Source organism: Elgaria multicarinata, chromosome 5, assembly GCF_023053635.1.
Source record: "Elgaria multicarinata webbii isolate HBS135686 ecotype San Diego chromosome 5, rElgMul1.1.pri, whole genome shotgun sequence".
In the NCBI taxonomy this organism is placed as follows: Eukaryota; Metazoa; Chordata; class Lepidosauria; order Squamata; family Anguidae; genus Elgaria; species Elgaria multicarinata.
Window position 1 is genome coordinate 95,982,681 of NC_086175.1, and position 22,787 is coordinate 96,005,467.

General features: G+C 40.1%; 1 protein-coding gene across 1 annotated transcript; it reads left to right on the plus strand.

Annotated features, from left to right (window-relative positions):
* The first annotated feature begins 589 nt into the window (after positions 1-589).
* On the plus strand, positions 590-22,584 carry IFT57 (intraflagellar transport 57). The gene is made up of 11 exons (XM_063127625.1): positions 590-777; positions 5,572-5,734; positions 8,868-8,986; positions 11,329-11,419; positions 14,911-14,979; positions 15,152-15,271; positions 17,358-17,429; positions 18,614-18,745; positions 19,611-19,673; positions 21,230-21,296; positions 22,236-22,584. The coding sequence occupies exons 1-11, from the start codon at positions 602-604 to the stop codon at positions 22,415-22,417; spliced, it is 1,254 nt and encodes a 417-aa protein (XP_062983695.1). The 5' UTR covers positions 590-601; the 3' UTR covers positions 22,418-22,584.
* Positions 22,585-22,787: the final 203 nt, after the last annotated feature.

Genomic DNA, 22,787 nt, shown 5'->3' on the forward strand with positions numbered 1-22,787 from the left:
TACTATATTGGAAAAATTAACTTCCAGGATGCTGTGTGTGTGTGTGAGAGAGAGAGAGAGCTGAATTATTTTTTCCCATACTATGTTTAGGGATTATGTATATTAAAGCTGTATTGTTGTAAAATATAAATGGAAAAAAACGGCTGTCTATTATATTTATAACCTTGTTTGTTAGGGGCGAGGTTTATCTGCCCTGTCCAACCATTCCCCAAGCCGGTCCTCCCCAGTATTTCTCTACATTGTGTTCTTTCTTGGCCCAAAATCCTCACGGCCAAGGGGACTGAATTCAGTGTGTTTGCTAACGCTAGTCCACTGCGTCTCGGCTAGAGCCAGGGGGAAGCTGCAGCTACGACGCGAAAGCCCGGGAGTGGGGGAAGGGAGATTGAGGAGGGCGGGGGGGAGCGAATCGCTCTACGCATGCGCAACCGAGCATCCCTTCAGCAAGAAGCGATTGGGCCGACCCATCACGAGGGGACTGCGATTGGCGGCCGACTATTCGAAAGGGCGGGGCTTGTTTCCCTGGTGACGCCGCCGCGGCCGAGCCGAGCGCTCGTGTGTTGTTGTGCTGGCAACTTGGCGGCGGCGACGCTGGGCATGAGGGATGGTGATGGCGGCCGCCGAGGAAAGCGACGCGACAGGGGCCGCGGTGGTGGAGCGGGGCCCGGGCGCGGTTTATCACATGTTCGTCATGATGGAGGATTTGCTGGAGAAGCTGAAGTTGCTCAACTACGAGGAGGAGGCGGCGCTGCGGAGCCATAACATGAGGCCGCCTTCCAGGTAACACAGGCCTCATGCCCTGGCTCTCTTCCCTGACAAGGTCTGCTAGTAGTAGGAGACAAAGCCTCCTTGTCTAGCCTGGAAGAGTAAACGGCTTGGCCCCGCCCACCGACCGGTTACTTGGCTATGGGGGCCCACGGGCTCGTTCACACGTGCATGCGTGTACCTGGGTCAAATGCAATTAAAGTGGATTGCGTATTATGCAAATTAGCACAGATCTTAAAAGCGACCGGGCTGAAGAAGGTCGGTTTTCCCAACTAAATTTTGCGCGTCAAGTTTTTTCGAGAGTTGTTGAGGGAAAAGTAAAATGGGACACTGGCTTGTTTCAGAGGCTACGGGCTGGTTCACACGTGCATGTCTTTTATCTCCATTGATTAAGTCTGCACTTAGTTAGTATACCCTTGGGGACTGGTAACTGAGTTTGTGAACAGGATCTGTTGAGAAGTACTGTGTCTGATGGCCCGTTTACTCACATCGGCATGTTACCTGATGTCCATTGATAAACGTTTATGTGTGAATGAGCCCCAGGACTGTCAAAAAGAGAAAGAGGTTGAATTTGGCTTGCATCTGATAAATAATGTTACCTCATTCAGAAGTTAGGGGTATTCTGTGCTGCAATTCTTCATGCTCTCACTTCGGAGTAAGTCCACTGAACTTGGTGGAACTTGCTACTGAGTAAAAATGCAGAGGAATGCACTTTTCAATACACTATTATTTCTGCAAAAGGTAACAGATAACTTAAAATAATATTTGTTTAACTTGGTGGAATTTCTCAAGAAACATACGTTATGAGAGCTAATGATTTGGATTTATTATCTTTACTGCATGCATTTTTGTTATTTGCCCTTTTAGAGTGTGGGACATGCCAATTCATTGCTAGTGGCAAAACAGCTCCCCCCTCTTTTCCTGCTTATAAAAATGTGTCACTTGGCACAATAGGGTGATTGTGGTCCAGTGGATGGTATTAGTTTGGGATTTTCTGGATCTTATTGGATCTGGGTAGAGTTTTTGAGGTTTAGCGAGGACTCTGTTGGTGAAATTTAGTCCTGTCTTTCAGCCTTATTGTAAATTGGGAAACTAATAATGTCCATTCTTATAACAATGAATACACAGGGTTTGCTTTTTTGGTAATGTAGATGTTCCATATGCAGCTTCCTTTCTCCAGTAAGAAGTGGTAAGTGGTGGTGACCTAAATTTACAAAGGCATGTGTATGTTGAGGCGGAACAATGAATGTGCATCAGAGAAAGACTCTCCAATAAGACCCAGAATAGTTGGTCTTATTTAGGAAGAGTTGCATTTTCATTATAGCTTCCTACCCTTGGTATACCATGGCTCCATTTTTTGTTTCTATTTTCATTATTTGTATCTGGGATCCCTCGGTAGCACTGAACTTACTTTTCATTAGCTCTGTAATACACCCTAAGTTCTAGTGGAGTACTTTCTAACTAGTAGGAGACAGTAACAACAGGTGACAAATATTATCTCTGATCATAAAAATCAAATCTGCCAAGTATTATAATTTACCCCATTAGTAGTAATCAATAAAAACCAAGGAGTACAGCTGTTTCTTAAAATTGTATTGTAAATTGTAGAACTGAAGTTGCAGAAATCTAAAGTTTTTTCACTGAAGTTTTGACTAGAATCTAAAACTTTGAGAATTCATGTTTTAAGGTTTTTATTGTAGCCACCCATAGAAAAAAACACAATGCAAAATAATATTCCCTATATTATTTAACTTGGTTTGTTCATACACTTCTTGTAACTCTGCCTGACTAGAAGTAATAATTTATTTTAAAGAGGGCCAATAAGGCTTCCCACCAACTTAACTCAATCATTTTGTAGTTCAGATTACAGCTATGTACTGTATGTATTGTTTATATGCTGTAAACAGCATAGATTATTGGCAATATCAGTTACTATAAATGTTCCTAGATGTCATACTTGTGGAATATATATGTAATAGTCTCAGGGCACACCTAGGATTGTGTTGTCAAAAACTAAATGTTACCTTAAGAAGCAGTCCTGTTGATTTCATCCTTGCCGGTCAGAAGCCCCAAGTTTTCTATGTACTGCTGGGCTGAGGTCAGCAGGGTGGGAGGAGCGGAGGAGGCCCTGTCCTCTGTCTTACCTGATTTTCACTAGACAGGCGTTTTAGCCCATCTAGTGAGGGGACTTCAGTGGGGAAGGGAAGGAGGCTGGAGGAGACACAGGATCACTAGTATCCTGGCCTCTCCAGTCTCCTCTCTTCTCTGCCCATGGGAATTCTCCCTTTCCTCCTCCTCCTAGGTTGCTTTTTTAACTCATAGAGGCAGCCGGTGCAGTTCTCCCCACACCAGCTGCAGATGGGAGGAAACTGGAGTCAGATGTCAGGCACTGCCTTCCAAGATCGATGTGCTGTCTCTGACTTCAGAGGAGTTTCCTGAGCCATCCTATAGTCCCTTGGGTCTATAGGATCGCTCTCCCTGTGAAGCTTTAGGTTAAGATGAAACTTTATATCTTTAACAGCTCTTCATAACACCCCATTATATAAATTAGTGTTCAGTGTGCGTAGCATAGTCCTGATTTCCTTCATCAATTTAGCCCATGCCAAAATTACAATCTGGTGAGTTGTGTGTCTGCGTAGTGCCTCTCTGCCCCTCCCCTCCTCCTCTTGCACATCCAACTTTAGCAAAGCTATCTTTGTTTTTTAAAACAACAGTTTTCTGTGATGTCTGAACCAGGAAATAGTACTTTAAAGGCTTCCTCCAAACCAAGGTATAAAACTGTCAGATCATTCTGTCTGTTCTGTGAAATGGAAAACTTGGAATATTCCAATTTACAGAAAATGAGGCATGATCTCACGTGAGTTTGGATATTGCACCACTCATGTGAGTAGATATTTGTGAGTCTGCCACTGGTAGTTGTGGTCAGAAATGTTAGTCACATTTACCAATTAGCGGCTCCAAGTCAGCAACACTCTTTCACTTGATTATAAATAACACACTTACATTAATTTGGAAAGGCTTCTTAATTAATGCTTGTTTAGATTTCAAAATGTTACATTTTTTGAAAGAGAATAAAGCAACAATTTATTCCATTTGAGACAATCAGAGAACTTGACAACTGAGTGTTTTTAGTTGCAGTTGACAAAATTAGATTCAAATAATACAACCCTTTAATAACTAATCATAAAATCATAATTTTGTAATAATATATATAATTTGAAAGAAATCATGGTCAGAATCCTTTTTCTGAAATACCATCATGCTTACAATTAAGAATACTTAATTGATTGGAAAATTAAAAGGCTATTTTCAGTAGGCGAGGGAAATAATATATATATATATATATATATATATATATATTAAAGAAATGTTCCGGTAATTTGAAGTGTGGCTTAATGGGACAAAAGACAATGTTTTCTCCTATTATTGAGGGGGGAACTCTCAGTGAACTTCTATCTTGATATAAAAATTAACAGAACTCTTCACATTTTCACTAGACGACATTGGCCCATTGATGTGTGTCACTGGCATCTATTGTGTTACAGACTTCATTTTAAGGCTGCAATCATACAGTATATCCCCAATAACCTGGGAGTACACATTCCTTTTGAGTACACATGTAAAGTTGCATTTAATAAGGCTTAATGACATACTTGGTAAAAGTTAACTTACGTGATTTTGCCCATCTGAGAACTGGAATAGGAAAGCCAAGAACCATTTCCGATGGAACTTTAAGAATGCCTTTTCCAGAAATAAAACCCAAGTAGTGCACATTTTGGACTAATCCTCAGAGAAGCTTTTTCTCAATAGGCTGTGGCTCATTGGCAGCCAGGGCATTATGCCTAGTCTACCTTGCTGCCAAAATAAACAGGGAGCTACAATTTAGAAAATCAATGTTTTAGACATGTAAGTTATGCTTTCTTACTCTGTCTCCATTAATAATTCTGTATGAGATTTCTGTTTACTTGTGTTATTTTATTGGGAATATTAATGGTTTGGTTTGTTGCTTGATTGAGTTTATAAGCTTCCCCATCCTGAAAGCCTGTGGGGTAGGTAATAGTAGATTTAAAAACAACTATAAAATACTCTGTTTAAACCCAATTTAAATATAATGGACATTAATCCTCACTGATATTCAAGCTACTGGCTACCTACATAACCTTGGTCTCCAACTGTCTGCTCAGATAGAAACAAGCATAAAATGTCAAAGTTGCTGTTTTAAGTATTCAGAGGGTGCTTTTGACTAAATCTGAACTATTTCTGTTGATCTTGGAGATTATGATGCATGAAGCTGTGGAGATGGTTTCTAATGTTATACATTTGCCCCCCTCCCCCAATTCTTACAGTTCTTATTTGTATCAGTCTTGATAAAGTAGATTTCTATTCTTTTAAAACTGAAGACATGAAGCAATGAATATTTGTATGGTGTGCTGTATTTTTCAATAGAAGGGCAAGCAGCAAACTTTAAAATAAATGACCAGATAATTGAATCCTTTTTGGATTACCAAATTGTTCAGCCAGCATACTCTTGAGAATTGCATTTAAAGCCTTTGACTCAAATTAATTTTCTGTAGGATGTACATACACAATAGAAGGCACAGTTAGCTGTGGCTTAACATTCTGAAGTACTACAAAGAAAGAGCACATTTATCAAGGAAATTGCCTGTCAATTTAATGCCAGCCCTATAATGCCATCCTTGGATAAAGCAATTTTGAGGGCACAGAAGGTTATAATAATGCAGTGACGTTCTGTTAGCAAGGGGGCAAGTATAGGCAAGCTAATCTCTGCTCCTTTTCCTTTTAAAACAGGCACTACTTTGCATTGCCCATTAACCCGGGTGAACAGTTTTACATGTTCTGCACCCTTGCTGCCTGGCTGATTAATAAAGCAGGCCATCCTTTTGAACAACCACAAGAATATGATGACCCAAATGCAACAATATCCAGCATACTTTCAGAGCTGCGATCATTTGTAAGTGGATCACTTAGTTTTGTGTCTTTGAAATGTTTAGGCCATTCATTATTATTTTGTGGATTGCATATATGCATATGCTAATTCTCTTTAACTTATACTTCAGCAGAACTATGTTTATTTAAGAGGGAATGGCTGACTTTTGTATTCACATGGCTTCTCTGCTTTCTCTGCCTGAATTTCCTACATTTGCTCACCACTGGCATACAAACATGTACATATTGCATAGATATTCTAGACCAAATCAAAACAGGAGATGTAACTAATGATAAAAAATGTCTATTATAATCTGAAAGCATTTCCCTATCAGTTAAACAGTGGACAAGCTTCCGTCATGCCTTGATTAAAATTGGGTAGGGGTGCGTGTGTGTGTGTGTGTGTGTGTGTGTGTACAGAATACAATAGCATTGGGAGGAAGATTCAGTCTACATCTAGACCCAAGATCTGTCTAGTCCAGCATTCTGTTACCACAGTGGCCAACAGGATGTCATTAGGAATCCCACAAGCAAGACATAAGTGCAGTAGCACTATTCCACTCATGTTTCACAGCAACTAGTATTCAGAAGCCTCTGATACTGGAAGTAATATATATCCAACAAGACTGGTGGCCTTTGATAGTCTTATCTTCCATGCATTTATGAATTTTACCTCATTGAATTAAATTGGGCTTACTGTTGAGAAGACAGGTACAGGAGTGCATTGCATGTTCATCAGTAGAGCTAAATTGATTTATGAGCTTTGTGCCTAGAACTCTATTTCCCATGTTCTCATTTACTCAAACATAATAGGGTTGGTTGTGTTTTGGATTACTGCAGACCTAGCACAATGGTCAGCAATGCAGAGCTCACAAACACACCTGCACGCACCACAACTCCATAGTTCACCCTCCAATCCCCACGCACTTCCTCTCAGCTCCTCTTTGTTCTGTATTGGTGGTAGTTAGGGGGCCCTTGGCAGTGCAGGGCTGGGGAGAGGACATTTCCAGTGGGGAGAGAGAAGGAGGTGGTAGTGAGTGCAGTAGTGGAGAGGGGGAAAGCTCATGAAGGTGGACAATTTTGGTGTGGGAGGTGCTGGTGAGTGCAGCATTAAAGGGGCGCAGGAAAGGAAAATGGCAGGAGGAGAAGGAAGGAAGGAAGCAAGAGAGTCCACCAAAAGTGGAGTTGGGAGAATGAAAAGAGAAAATCCAACAAATCAGGAGTAAAAAAAGAGAATGAAATCAAGAAGGGCAGAAAAGGAAAGGAAGTCCCCAAAATATACATGCTTGAGCCCAAATTATTACAGGACCAATGTGCTCTTTATTCCAGAAAAAAATTACAAATGTGCTCAACAGGGCTGAAAAGATTGCCTACCACTGACCTAGAGAATATAATGAAATAGAGGCGCAGAGAAGTAGGAGATGAATCTGTTTTTAAAGATCAAATTGAATTGGAAGCACAATTGAGGTGCTAGTAAAGTGCAGTTAATATTGTAGGCGATATGAATGTGTTGTTTTCTTGCTTGGAAGCTTTTATACTTGTGTGAGTACATATCCTGATAAGAGTTTTAATCTGCACTAGCAGTTTTCTTGTAAAATAGACCCACTCCACGCTATTAGTTTTAGGACAATCAAATGGAAGTGGAGACTGGCTTGTATATGTTTTAATAGTTGTGCAGAAGATGTAACTTTGGCAAGTACAGTTTGTCATGTTATAGTGCTGCAGGAGTAAAAAAAAAAGTAGTAGTGACAGGGCCCTGATGTCCACCCCCCACCCCCTCCTGAACAAGAGCTATTCTGTTTCTCTGCTGGAGCAGGTGGGTGGATTCAACAGTAGCTGCTTTGTAAAGGAATGATTAATTCCAGTTATTTCAGTGCTGCTGCTAGTAAAGGGGGTGGGGGAGTTGTTTTTGAACTTTAGCTTTCGATTCACATAATGTTATGAATTCTTAAGAATAAAGCTTGCGCAGACAGTATCTCATGTCAGATGTGAGCCATAGAATCTCTTAAAACATTACATCAAAATATGGTTAGAGCTAAGCATGGTTGAGAACACTGCTGTGCAACATGTGGGCCACATGCAACTTCCCTGGCTGTTTTTGTGGACACCACCATGTTTCCCTGACACCGTCACCAAAATTTGCAGTAGTGGGTAAAAATCTGTGTGATTTTCCTGCTGCTGCAGTTGCAGCAACAAATTCAGTAGTGACAGTATATTCTGCAGGGCTGGGGTTCAGGTCCCATGGGACTTCAGGGGAGGTAATGTGGCTACTAGAAGTGGCCCAGCCTTGGCTTAGAAGTTAAACCATAGTTTGAGCTTCCAAACATACAACAGGCAAACCATGGTTTAGAGCTGTTTGCCTCCTTTCGTATTCTGTCTGCTAAGATTCATAAATTCCCTTCCTACCTTCTTTGTGCAGCAGCCTTTGCAGGCAGAGGCAGACTGATGACCTTGACTATGGCTTGTCACTTCCGACATCACACCTAGGCATAGTTAATGCTAACTGTGATTTGCATACCCATGTGAAACCATATGTTCAAATTCTGGTGTTTCCTGGCAATCTCAAATCATAATTTCCCATCTTAGACATCATGCCACATCATGGTTTTGTGTGATGCATGAGTTCAGCCTATGTGTTGACAGGTACTGGGGAAAATAGGTCCACCAACTTTCCGAAGAAATTACCTTTTCAATAATTCAAGGAATTAAAATTGGAATTGAGTAAGTGGTAGCCTAAGTAGTGTGGTTGTGAACTATTGCCAGGAAATACATCAAAAGCTTAGTAGAAGCTATGATATGCCTTGGCTGTGAAATTCACATTTACACAGCACATCCAAATAGAAAACTAAAATTAAAACCAGTGTGGTAGATCATGAATGTGATGGTCATAGGTCTCATTTGCATGTGCACGAACACCACTTGATTTCTCATCATTTCCAGCTACATTGTTTGAATTGGTTCCACTGGGAAGTACTCTGTTTGAACTGATATGAGTTAATATATAGGTCCTATTGCTGGTTTTTATGTTATGATTCATTCACATATGCAAATTGCTTTTTGATGCTGCAAACACATTTGAACCAGACCTTAGTGAAAAAAAGAAATTATTATATGTAAGGATGTTGCATTTCTGTTAATGATGGATATCTCTGTTTTAGGGGAGATCTGTGGATTTTCCTCCTTCAAAATTAAAGGCAGGTTATGGAGAGCAAGCGTGCTATGTTCTTGATTGTTTAGCAGAAGAAGCCTTGAAATATACATCCTTTGCCTGGAAAAGGTGTGATATCTTAACAAGATTGACTTTGTTTTTCCTCTTTGTATTTTAAGAAACTCGGGGGGGGGGGGGCTAATTGAACAAAATGAGAACACCGGAACAATACAAGCAGGTCATTTCCAAATATTACTGTGGCACTCTTTTTTCAGCTACAGATCTACGTTTCCCCACAATTTCAGTTTTTGTTTTGTATGTTTTCACAATCATTCATGTGAGTCAAATGAGACCCAGGTGTCCTCCTCATGAAGGGTCTTTATTGCATGTATGCTGGGGTGTGGTTTCTAACATGTGAACCTCAATAACTTGACACTGGGAAATTGGAATGTTCTCTCCAGCAAGGGTCTCCATTGTTATGTTGACCATTATATAAAGCGTAACTGTGTGAAATTCTTAAGCACCTATCTATGTATTTGATTTTTATCCCACTCTTCTTTGAAGGAGCTCAGACTGGAATATATCCCATTTTATCATCTCCCCAATCCTATCAGGCAGGTTAAGGCTGTGAGAGCGACCTGCCCAAGGCCATCCTGTGAAGTTCCTAGCTGAGCAGCAATTTGAATCTGGCCTTCCCGTGTCCAGGCTCCACACTCTTGCCATTGCTGCACAAATTATTGGATAGTGCCCATGGCATCACAGGCGCTGTCGTAGAACAGTGGTTAAGAACATGAGCAGTAAATTTTAATCAAATCTCTGCTCCGCCATAAACTCACTGTGTGGTCTTAGGCAAGTCACAGTGTCTCTTGATGTCTCATCCTTCCCACCTCCTGAATATGAGAATCACAACACTCACATTTCTTACTGGGTTACAGATACAGAAATTTGAACTGAGCACTTAGAAATTGATAAATATAACCCAGATATTATTTATGATATTTCTTTGCCTCTTTTCATGTCAATAAAATCATTTTTAAAATATTGCAATGAAAATGCCATAATAATACCAAACGGTTAAACTAAAAGTAAATCATGGCATGTTTGACTTATATTTGGTAAAATAAAACTAACAACGAGGTCCTGTACATGTCCACTCAGAAGTAAATTGAATTTAATGGGGCTTACTTCAAGTAAATGGGTATACGATTTCAGCCTAAAGCAAAAAGATTCTTTTTTTCCTGGAAATATAGTTGTTATTGGCTTGTCATTTGTCTTGCAAAAAAGATCATGAAGAAATGCAGTAAGCCTGAAGTAACACCTGCGTTCTCCCTCGTTGTCAGCGTATAGTGGTTTGAAGCAACATGACCCATATTGTTTTCTCAGATTTTTTCAACAGGATTTCTGTGTCCCTCAAGCTTAAAATCTGGTAGTCCTTTATTTATAAGTATAATGCATGGGAACCAGATTTCCGCCACCCAAAACTATTTGAACTTAAAAAATTGATTGAGATGGGGAGCAATACCGCGCACTTAACTTATGGCTCATCTACACCAAGCAGGATATTCCACTATGAAAGTGGTATGAAAGCAGTATATTAAAAGGCAGGAACCACACTACTGCTTTATAGCAGTATTGACGTGCACTGCAGGATTGACACTACTGCTTTATAGTGGTACTGAAGTGCACTGACAACTGTCAGGGCCCATTACACATCTACACCAAGCAGGATATTCCGGTATGAAAGTGGTATGAAAGGGTCATGGGCCCCAACAGTTGTCAGTGCACTTCAATACCACTATAAAGCAGTAGTGTGGCTCCTGCCTTTATATACCGCTTTCATAGTGGAATATCATGCTTGGTGTAGATGAGTCCCTAGTTTAAACATTATATTGAAAGCTTTGTGTGGGAATGGTTTTTAATGGAATAGTTGTCAATTTTTTAAAGACGTGACATATACTTCCTTACATTGCTTAGACTTTAAGCAAAAACCAAAGGGTTGTATCTAACAATGTCCCTTGATCAACAAAATAGGATCTGTCAGAAGAATGGATGCCTTTTCCCCTTCAGTCCTTTACGTGCACCCCATATCTGCTCTGGAGTGTTGGGGGACTCTCCAGAGCAGAGTTAGGAGTGGCCATAGGAGAAGGAGGAGAAGGGATGGATGTCACTTGAAGGAACTAAATGCTGTATTTATATATGCATTGATTTCTAGGGATAAGCATCTGAAAAAAGTTAATTACAATTTTTAAACTTTCAGTTCTGACTGCTGTCATATCCATTCATTATTTTACTAATTAGTTTTATGAAACAATGCATTTTTTAAAAAAAAAATCTCCTAAAACGTACCAGTGGAAAAATGTTCACCTCACATCACTGCTTAGCAATACCTTCAAACCTGCTGTATTTTTAACTTAAGAAGAAAAACTGCTGTATCATCTTACATTCTCCCGAGATTGCGTTTATTGTTTCAGGCCCATGTATCCAACAGAGGAGGTGGAAGAAGAAGCAATAACAGAAGATGATGCTGAACTGACTCTTAATAAAGTGGAAGAAATAATTGCGGTAGGTATATGTAATTTTCTGTTGATTAATTACTACTACTGCTAAATGTGAAGAAAACACTTGTGTTTAACAGTGAAATCCTGTATGTGTCTACTCAGAAGTAATCCTTATCAAATGTAATGGGGTTTACTCCCAAATAAGTGAGCATAGAATTGCAGCATAAATGTGATAGAACAAGATGAAGGAGAAAGTTTGTCCACAAGCCCCAATGCACCTTCTATTTGAAAGGCCTGTGTGTGCTCTTTTGAGCTCCTCCTGTGCCTCAGAATGCAAGATTGAACTATCTTGAATTAAGATACCTGTATAGTGATGCTGAGAAAGTGGCTGACTAGTGTGGACATTTTGTTTGGTGTAAGTAGGTTAAGTGCAGTGGCATTGTCATATGGTGGAAAACCAATTAAACTTTGTTACAAATGGAACAGAATGAAGTGGTAGAATTCTGAATGGAGCAATGGCCTGTACCACTTAAGCTATTACATTTTTAAATGTTCCCACATAAAAACAAACCCCTTTCCACAAATAAAAGTGCACTGGGCTAAAACATTTCTTTCCAACGTGCTAGTTTTTACTTGGCAGGGAGCTTTTCTTTTCTTTTCTTCAAATATAAAGGACCACTCAGAGATGTGATTCTTCCCACCCACCCCTTTCCCCATCTTAACTGATATAGCCCACTCTTCAGCCCAGTTCACACATAACCCTAACTCATGGTTTATTTAAACCACGATTTGTCGCACTACCCAGAGTTTGTGTGGCAAATGATAGAACAGACTGTATTTGTTTTTCTCAGTACCTGAGCTGTTGGTTTCCTTCTTCCTTTTCCCACTCCTTCTCTGTATCCCAAAGGCCTTTGCAACACTGCAGTATCGACATGTTAAATGGGTGTGTCTTCTTTATTTATTCATATATTTATTTGATTTGTACCTCTCCTTTATATGAAAAATGACACTCAAGGTGGCTTACAGGCACAATTAAAATTGATTTAAACAATAGAACCATACATTAAAATCCAATAAAACCGTAACAATTACAGAATAAAAATAAAAAGTAGCACCCAGCCCAGGAGAACCACTTAACAGGCTTTCTTGGTAAAAGTGGTCTTTGCCTGCCAGCGAAAGGGCAGCACAGAGGGAATGAATCGAGACACCTTGGGAGGGAGTTACACAGCCTATGAGTAGTCACTAAAAAGGTCCTCTCTTGGGTAGCCACCAAGTGTGTCTCTGAAAGTTCTGGTCTTGAAAGAAGGGCCTTTTCAGATGATCTTAAGAACCGAGCAGGCTTGTATTGGAGAAGGCGGTTTTTCAGGTAGCCTGGCCCAAGCCATATAGGGCTTTATAGGTCATGACCAATTCTCCCCAGAAACAGACTGATAGCCAGTGAAGCTGTTGTAACAGGGGAATCACATGCTCCTTGTAACCAGACTTGGGCCTTAGCTAGACCTAAGGTTTACCCCTGGATCATCCAGGGGTCAAACCTGTTCATCTAGGTGACACACAGGGGATCCAGTGCTCAGGCAGGGGTGAACGCTGGATGATCCTAGGATAAACCTTAGGTCTAGCTGTGGCCTTGGTCAATAGTCTGGCTGCAGCATTCTGGATCAGCTGAAGTTTCTGAGCAGTTTTCAAAGGCAACCCCATGTAGAGTGTGTTACAGTAGACTAAGCAGGATGTAACAAAGGCATGCGTGAGCACTTGGCCAGATCAGACATCTCTGAGCACAGTTGACACACTAGCCTCAGCAGACACACTCCTGGCCACTGCTAAGACCTGGGTATCTAGGTTCAGGGATGAGCTTAAGAGCACACCCAAACTGTGAGCCTGAGTCTTCAGTGGGAGTGTAACTCCATCTAGCACAGGTTGAATCTCTAGTCCCTGATCCGCCTTTCAAATGACCAAAAGCACCTCTGTCTTGTTTAGATCAAGCTTCCATTTGTTTTCCCTCATCTAGTCAGTTACTGACATCAGGCACCGATTTAGAACCAGGACAGTTTCCTTGGATTTAGATGCAAAGAAGAGTTGGGTATCATCGGCATACTAAACTTTGGACTATCTCTCCCAGCGATTTTGTGTAAATAGCATGGGGGAAAAGCAGCAACGGCATCAAACAGGAATCCCCCAGCACAGCCCTCCGAGATCGCCCCTCCAAGAAGGAATAACAGTGCCTCCCAGTCCCACACCGGACTGATGCCTTTTTTAAAAAACAAAAGTCAACACCGCCTTCTTTAGGCAAGATGGAAGCACACCTTGCAATAAAAAGGCTTTCACAACTATTCTTACCCACTCAGCCATTCTCCTCCTTCTGCCATACCTCTCCAATGATCCCACAGCCTTGGGTTGTACAGATTGAAAAGTACCTAATTTAACTGGATAAGCAGGAGCCAAAGTTACATCACTGGACCTTTATCAACTATGGTATCCATGTCAGCATGGATACAATTGATTTTATCTTCAAAGTGTCATGTAGGCTATTGAATGGTCCACCTCCTTTTATTGTGGGCCCAACCGTAACAGGCTTTGAGCACCCAAAAAACCTCCACTGGATGGTGGAGGAAAAGTACAGGTTTTTTTACCGCTGTTGCTCGCTGTCTCTATAGTCTGATGAAACAACCCACGAACAACCCTTGATTCCTGGATTGGATGTAATGACAACCCATAGTTTAAGCCAGACACAATTCACAACCCATCAACAAACCATGGGTTCCATTCATGAATTGTTTGTGGTTATCAACCCATAGTTAATCCTCAGTTCTGGGCTTGTGCATAATGACAACCCACAATTCAACAAACCATGGTTTGTCGTTACATGTAAACCAAGTCTTCCAACTTCCTCCTGCTGCGAGTCTAGACCAGATCTTAATCACAGGACATAGACTGGAGTACAGTACAGTCGAATTGACTTCAAGCTCTCTTTTGCTAAGGCACCTTTTAACTGAATGAAGGAAAATGTTACCTGAATGGTTGTGAAAAATCTCACCTAAATTGATGCAAATCTAGGGCCCAGTACACTAGAACATTTGCTCTGAATATTAACAGTCCAAACCATCCTCCAGCACATGGTCACATGGCCAAACGTTACTGTATGAAAGGAAAACCATCACTGATATAGCTGGCAGCAATTCCTATTAATGCAGCAGCAATTTTCCAGCTGTCACAACCAGAGGAATTGCTGTCAGCTGTATCCACGATTACCTAGTTCCCATGTTACATTGTCCATGCAAATGGATGCCTCGAGGGTAGCCAGGATTGCTTGCAAATGACTGCTGTGAACTGGACACAAGTAATGTTTTAATGCAATGATGGGCAAAGCTGTTGTGGCAATGATTGCTAAAAGAGTGAAGCTCACAAAGAGCTCTATGGGTAGTATACTGCACTGTGTCAATACATAATACCATGTATTATGTATTGACTCTAGCAAAGGTTGTGATGTCACTCAAAAACCATCTTTAAACCACAGTCTTGAATGTCTTGCTAAATAATATTTTATATGTTTTTAAGGAAGAAGAGATAGAAAATGAGGAAAACTACATTGACCTAAATGTTTTAAAGGCACAAACTTACAAATCAGTAAGTGTTTTACTCATAAGAACATAAAAAACCATGCTTGATCAGACCAAGGTCCATCAAGTCCATCATTCTGTTCACACTCGTAACTGTGACTCGTAACTGTAGTAATGAGTACACCTCGTCTTCAGCACGTTTTATGTTTAATATCTGTTTAATATAAACTTCTTAATAGGACATGATTGAATCAAAACAAGAAGAGATTTTAGAATCCACAGTAGATGCAGCTGAGTGGAACCTTGAAGTGGAGCGGGTCCTTCCTCACTTGAAAGTTACAATCCGAACTGATAACAAGGTGGGTTATTTATTTATTTATTTATTTATTACATTTCTATACCGCCCAATAGCCGGAGCTCTCTGGGCGGTTCTCAAAAGGGTGTGCCAGTACTGCTGTGCTGCTGCTGCTGCTAATTCAGTAAACCTACTTCCTGAATCAACCTACCCTTAGCGTGTGCATGCATGTTCATGTTTTTAAAGGCCCAGATTGTAATCAACAGATTATAAAGTACTTTGAGCAGGCATTCCAAATCTGCTGAATTCCAACTCCCAGTTGCCTTTGCTTTAAAATATCACAGTTAAATATGAAGTGTGATTAAAGCTACTTGACTGATAACAGCACTTAAAAATAAATTAGCATCTACAAATAAAGCACTTGTGTTACAGCATAAACATGTTTGCTGTTTTTAAACATAAGAATCTTTTTGAATGCAGTGCAGATGTATAAACAAGCAGCCGTTTAAGAGTTATTAAGAGGAGCCCTTGAATTTCTTAAACTTTAGATGTTCAAATCTATGTTGGTTTAGCCAAGCTTGAATAGATCAACTTTTTATGAACAGTAAATCTGATTAGAATGGTGTCTCCATATTAGTTCAACTGTTGGACAATTTCCCCTGAGCAAGAACTAAATGTTCAAGCCACATGTCTGGTATTAAATCGGCATTACATTATTTTTGCATTCTGCGTCTTTTCATTTTGCTGTACGTGCTGTTCACGTATGTAGCACTCAAATCTTCATTTAGATCTCCCATAGCATTTCTTTTGCTTGATGCATTCTACTGCACCCCAGCCCAGGCCTACCAACTTTGGGCAGTATTGATCACATTCTTAAATTGCGCGCACACACACGCACACACACACACCTCACTACTTGTGACTGTATTCTGCTGTTTGTGCAGAATACCCCCTCTTGGCAGGTCCCTGCAAGGTTCTTTCCTCGATTCCTGACTCTTCTTCTTCAACACACTCTCTGGCAGTTCTCATTCACGTATCTGGGTACAATTAGCATTTGATGCTTAATTTACCCTCTTACTCATAAATGTTCACTTCTACAACAATGTTTAAATATATTGCTGATATTTTACTCTGGTTTTTTTCTATTTTATTTTCTACTGAGCATGCTGAAGATGGAGCTGTTCTCACCCAATTCTCCTCCCCCGGCCACTCCTCCCTAGGCTTCTGCTATCTTTCCGGTCTGCAAGGTGTTCGACCCTTGGAGTTATATTCAACTGCTCCCCACACATCCATGTATTGCTAAGTCCAACTAGCACCTTCCCCTAACAAAATAGTATCAATCAGTAGAACAGATTCCCCCTCCCACCTGCAGCTCCCTGTGTCCCCCTGAAATCTGCTCTGCAGGGTTGGGAGACCCTCTGGAATGGATAGCTTGTGTGCAAAAGGCTGCTGGGGGACAGCAGATGGAAAAGTTCATGCAGTGTTGGTTACTAACCAATCAAATGAAATTTCAATTTGTTTATTTCCATTCCCCCAATTTCTCTGCTAGTTGGAACATTTGGATATCTTTCACACAGGGTTGGTTCATCCAGTCATTTTCAACTGAAGTTTGACCATGTAAACCCATCATATCTGGAAAAAGCCGCCTCTAGGCTTCCTACTATGAGTTAATTTTAGCAAATCCTTTCCCTTTCTTAGATCTCTGGGCACTGATAATTGCAATTTATGTTCTGTAAAGCACCTAAAATTCTGTCAGTGCTAAACTTGAGCTATAATGTGGTGGCAGCGGCAATGAATAGAAGTTTTGATTACTTAGTAAATACTTTCTCACCCTGTTTTTATATACCAGAAGAAGAGAGTGGAATTAGAATCAATATTAGTGCCTAGAGCTCTCTATTAAAATTATTTCTGGAACCAGAATATTCACAAACAGCCAATTTTAAAAACTGTTGCCTTCTATCTATTGGCAATGATGTACAGAGTTTTGGAGCACAGATGGGTCCCAGGATTTTAGATTATGTCATTCAAATACAACAGTCTTGATACATGTCACCTTTTATGGATATGCTGCAAAGTTTCCCAGGCATGGTTAGGCAGATATTAAATGAGTTGTACCTTTGTGTATAGATCCCTCTGTATTTAAATTGTAGGACTGGCGAATCCATGTAGATCAAATGCATCAGCACCAAGATGGAATTGAATCTGCTTTAAAAGATACCAGGGTAAGTTTTTGTTACGTTTAAACAATTCAGATGTGGAGGGGTTTAACCACCCGCTGATAGTCCAAGAGTTCTTACTGGAGACCAGTGTGTGTGTGTGTGTGTGTGTGTGTGTGTAATCCCTTTTGTGAATTACTTGCTACCAAATGTCTTGGCATTGCTTGATGTTGGTTATTTGTGGCGTCTGTTAGGAGGCAGCATAACTCCCTGCTGCAGGCTTTTGCAGGTCTTACGGCATCAGCTTTCCCCAGAGATTCTGGGGCGAGACCAGACAATGCTGCTTGGGCCAGACATCTGGTTTTCCCTGGAGCTAGGCTTTGTCAGTCAGCTAATACTCATTTTATATTGTAGAAATTTAGAAAGGCTTCTATAAGTAATTGGGTGTAGGGATCAAAGAATTAGAGGAACGTTCTGTTACCAAATGAGGCTCCTTTCTGGTCTTGATGTGGCCAGTTTTTCCCTCCAAGAAGAAAGGGCTGTTAGCTGGTAGTGGCAAATAGTATGAGCTGTGTAACTCTGGGTTGCAATTCTGGGTTGTCCCTTCCCCAACAACCCAGAAATTCTGGTTCACAAATCATGCTTTAACTACCCCGATTTTAAAACGCCTGGGTTGTTGTGTCATCCAGATGCAGCCGTAGAAAGCTACAACATTCACCATTTTTGTTGCAGCATTCATTGTCTGAGCTGAACTTCAAAGCAGAACTCAAATTGTACAATTTGTTTGGTGATAATTATTTGACTCATTGGTTGAAGAATCACTATCAGAAAGCAAGTCTTAGTACTAAGAGCAGAACATAGATGCCATTTTGCTCTTTAGAACTTCATTCATAACTACTTGAGAAGAGTTAAGAAAGCTTGATTGAATGCATTAAATTTTTATTTCTAGTTCTCTAACAATTACTCTTGCCTCCTTCAGTGATGGTTTTGAAATGAAGAAGATATTGGATCAGAGTTGGATGGTTAAAGAAAAAGACGTTTTCTTTTTTAAAAATAACAATTTTAATATGCTTTAGTCTTTTTGACTTTTTATTGCTTTATTTTGTTATGTTCAACGCCCTGGAATCTAATTTAGATATGGAGCGGTATATAAATATTGTAAATAAGTAAGTCCAAAGTGCCTCTAGCTTGAATTTTTTTGGATCCCAGCCACTCTTCAATGGTAATTGACTCATCTAATACTATTACAGGGCTATCTTGACAAACTTCATAATGAAATCAGCAGAACTCTGGAAAAGGTTAGCAGTCGAGAAAAGTATATCAACAACCAACTAGAACATTTGGTTCAGGAATATCGTTCAGCACAGGCGCTTCTGAGTGAGGTAACATGTGATGCTCTTCTTTCTGGACTGCTGCTGAGACGCTGTAGTGGTGCCTCTGTATGAACTGCACACTTTTACTCTGTTAAACTCAGGCTGCAGCTTTTACTCATGTGCTGCAAAAGATAAACATAAGACATTTCAAACTGACTTTTATAGCGTTTAATCTGTAGGGAGGATTATCCAAGTCTAACCTCACACTGTAAGGTTAGACTACTGTAATGCGCTCTATGTGGGGCTCCCCTTGTGCTTTTTTCAGGCACTGCTGCTGGTGCAGAATATGGCAGTCAAGATGCTGAGCAGAGCATCTGGCCATACACATATTACACTGGCATTGAAGCTGTTGGACTAGTTACCTGTTAACTACTTAGCCAAGTTCAAGATCTTGCTGTTGGCATATAAAGTCCTGAACAACTTGGGACCAGATTACCCGCATTATTGTCTTCCCCAGTATAGACATGTGTGATCATTGGAGGAGGCCTTGATGGTTGTACCACGCAGTCAGCCATCTTGCAGCAACTTGGAAGTGGGCCTTCTCTGTTGTGGTGGTGCCCACCTTGTAGAGAGCCCTGTTCACTATCATTCAAGAGGCACCAGCTCACCCAGCCTTTCCCTGATCGATTATGCTGCCCAGCCAGTTGGTTAATTATGGTACTGTAAATACTTGGGTTCCCCCCCCCCCATGTTTATTGCAATGCATTCTCGTTGTAAACCACTTAGATACTTTTAAATATGGCAAGCATTATGTACATTTATTAAATAATGATAACAATTTAGAGTTACTTGTCTGAAAGAAGACATTTTCATAGATGAGATTTTCACATTCCACTCTATTCCTATGGTAAAACGTTTCTATTTTTCTTCACAGGCCAAAGAGAAATACCAACAAGGAAGTGGAGGTGTGACAGAGAGGACTAGAGTTCTGTCAGAGGTAGACTTTTTTAATATATGTATGTATGTATGTTTGTTGGTTTGTGTGGTATTGTGAAATTCCAGATAAATGAATGTTTGTGTATGTGTTTTTCCCTCCAATATCTGGAAAATCTCAAAACAGCAAAGTTAAGCCACTTAGGAACATAAGAAGATGCCTTACATTGAGTCAAAATGTAAGTTCATTTAGCCCAGTATTGTCAACACGGATTGGCAGTAGCTCTTCGGGGTTTCAGGAATTTTTCCTTTCTTACCTGGAGATGCCAGGGATCGAACTTGGGAACTTCTACATGCAAAGCAGGTACTCTACCTCTGATCTATAGGCCCTCACTTTTAATCTATGCAGATAGTTTTGTATATCCTCCATGCATGTCTAATTGAAATTAAGCAATGGAGCTGACTGTCAAGTAAGTGCACAGACTTGGTGTTTTTCAAGTCATGTGTTTTGGAATCCTGAAAGGTTTGAGAGTGAAAACTTGGGTTAGATCCCGGATCTGCCTTGAAAGGCTCTACTCATGGAAGGTGCTTCCACCCAATTTGGGGGAATTCCCCCTTTTATCCCCCCGCCACTGCCCACCCTAGTCAGCAGGGTCCCCTGACAGCATTTTCAAGAGCCTTGAGAAGATGCTGTGGCAAAGAGGGGGGCGAGAAAGTCCGCTTTTGTAGTCCAATTGCACATGTCTAAATCTGGATCCAACACATGAGCTTCTGTCGCTTTTCTCCTTTGAGCCAATTCATTCCTGAGTTAAACAATTTACTTCACTCCTGTTTTATAAAGTTGTTCAGGATGAATGAGTTGCTGCCTTCCTTTTCAAGCACTTTTTGTAAGCATTAAGCTTTATTTTTTATTTTTTATAAGATGATTAATATTAAATGACAAGGGTGAATAACTTTGCATGGCTAGATGGGCAGAGCCACTGAGGAGTATTTTTATCAGCGGCAAATCAGACTAAATAATGGAACTTGTTCCCAGTAATCCAGTTTTCATTCTTGTTGATCCTGGATTGAGAAGTGACTGTATGCCTGTCTAGACAAAACTAGGCTGTATGCTAGTCTAGACAAAACTAGGAAAAGGTAGGAATAAACCCTTTCTTTAATCGGAGCTGTTGTAATAATAGCCTATTAAAACGTAAGGATCCCACATTCAAGGTCTCCAGCCCATGTTTTAAGCCACAATGTAGAAGCATGTTTTGGTTGACTTATCTGTGCATGTGATTCTGGGGGCCCAGTACTGTTGACACCTCCTATCATCAACTCTACAGGGTTTCAGGCAGGATTTTTTCCCCTGGGCCTCAGGTTACCTACCTCTGTGTTAAGCTATGTTTTTGGACCTAAAAATCTAACTTTTTATGTTAACCTGGCATCATTTTGAAATTAATCATTAACTTTATTTCCAGCTTGGGTTCCATTGGGCCACAGTATCAGATTGACACGGCCCCACGAAAACGCCTTGCAAACATTAAATTTGGGTTATTTGTTCCATGTAAAAGTGATGGACATATCTTTGGATACAAAGTGTTATAGATTTAACAAATTACTTGTTTTCTTTTCTCTAAGATTACTGAAGAATTGGAGAAGGTAAAGCAGGAAATGGAAGAAAAGGGAAGCAGTATGACTGATGGAGGTAAGGTCATCCTTGAGGCCCTTCCTCAGACAAAGCTACATGTTCTGAGCTGCTTAGTAATTCTCCAGCCATAGAAAAAGAGCAGAAACCCCAGTTCAAAACAAAACCAGGAGGATTAGCTAAGTTACACTTGGATTCTGTGCTCTGTTGGAGCAGGGAACTCTGTGCCATGCGCTTGTACCTTTAACTTGGGTCTTTGTGAAAATGGGGAGTAATTCTTGAACATTTTCTATAACTAATGGAGGCAGAAATATGTTCTTGGCCAGTTAAAAAGATAAACATGCCAAACTGCCTATTGTGGCTTACTTCCACTTTAAAATCCTCTGAAGTCTAAACATTAGACTGATATTGCATTTCTTCAATTCTAAGGTGTACTTTTTTCCCATATAAACATCTCTAAAAATGGGGTGCGTCTTAGAATCGCAGGTGTGTCTAAGGTTTTTTTCTTCTGTTGGTGCTACTGAAATTAGTGTGCGTCTTACAATCGATGGCGTCTTACAATCGAAGAAATACGGTAGCTGTATCCTATCTATTGTCCATAGAGATTTCTGGGTCTCTTGTAATACTGAGTATTTTGAGAAATTGATGGAATTTGTACTAGCATATTGAAAAATAAACGTGCAGGGTTTTTTTTTGCAATAACCTTTCCCCAAATATCATGCTTAATAATGTCACTATAAGTGCTGAAAATGTATGTACATTTTTAATGCACGTCTTCTGATCGAAAATGTCATGAAGGTGCTAGAGTATCTTATTTTAAAATAGCTTCCATATGAAATGATGAATCTATAAAGTCTTGTCTCCAGAGTATTGTCATTCTTTTGTTCATTTAGCTCTCCCGATTAGCAGAGGGAGTGAATTATGAGGAAAAAATAATACCTTTCTTTGTGTGGCTGACTGACAGAAAAATGTACTGTTTTGCATTTTCCTTTTTAACAGCTCCTTTAGTAAAGATTAAACAAGCTTTAACTAAACTGAAGCAAGAAACCATTCAGATGGACATACGAATTGGCGTAGTGGAACACACGTTACTTCAGTCAAAGCTGAAAGAAAAATCAAATATGACTAGAGATATGCATGCTACTATAATTCCAGATTCTTCCATTGTTGGTACTTATTAAATTTCCTTGATGCACAATTGTTTTCTACACAAATCAAATTTTGTACTTAATATATTTTTTACATTATGTATGCGATGTTACAGTACCGTTAATTCTGTTTGTATAAATGCAGTAATGTTACATTTTCTGTCCAATATGATTTATTTTCTCATCCCTTTTTGTAAAATAAATAAATAAATAATATTTCATTAACCCTCTGGTATGTTAAATCAAAGGGTTTGGATTGAACGTGGAGGAAGTGTTTAAAGGTAAGGTTTCGTACAAAAAATGGGTTGCTAGTTTGTTGCAGAACATCTGTGTGAATTCCAGGACTGGGGGCCCCTATTTTAGATTGGGGCTGTTGAAACGTAAGGCCTCAGGATTGTATCAG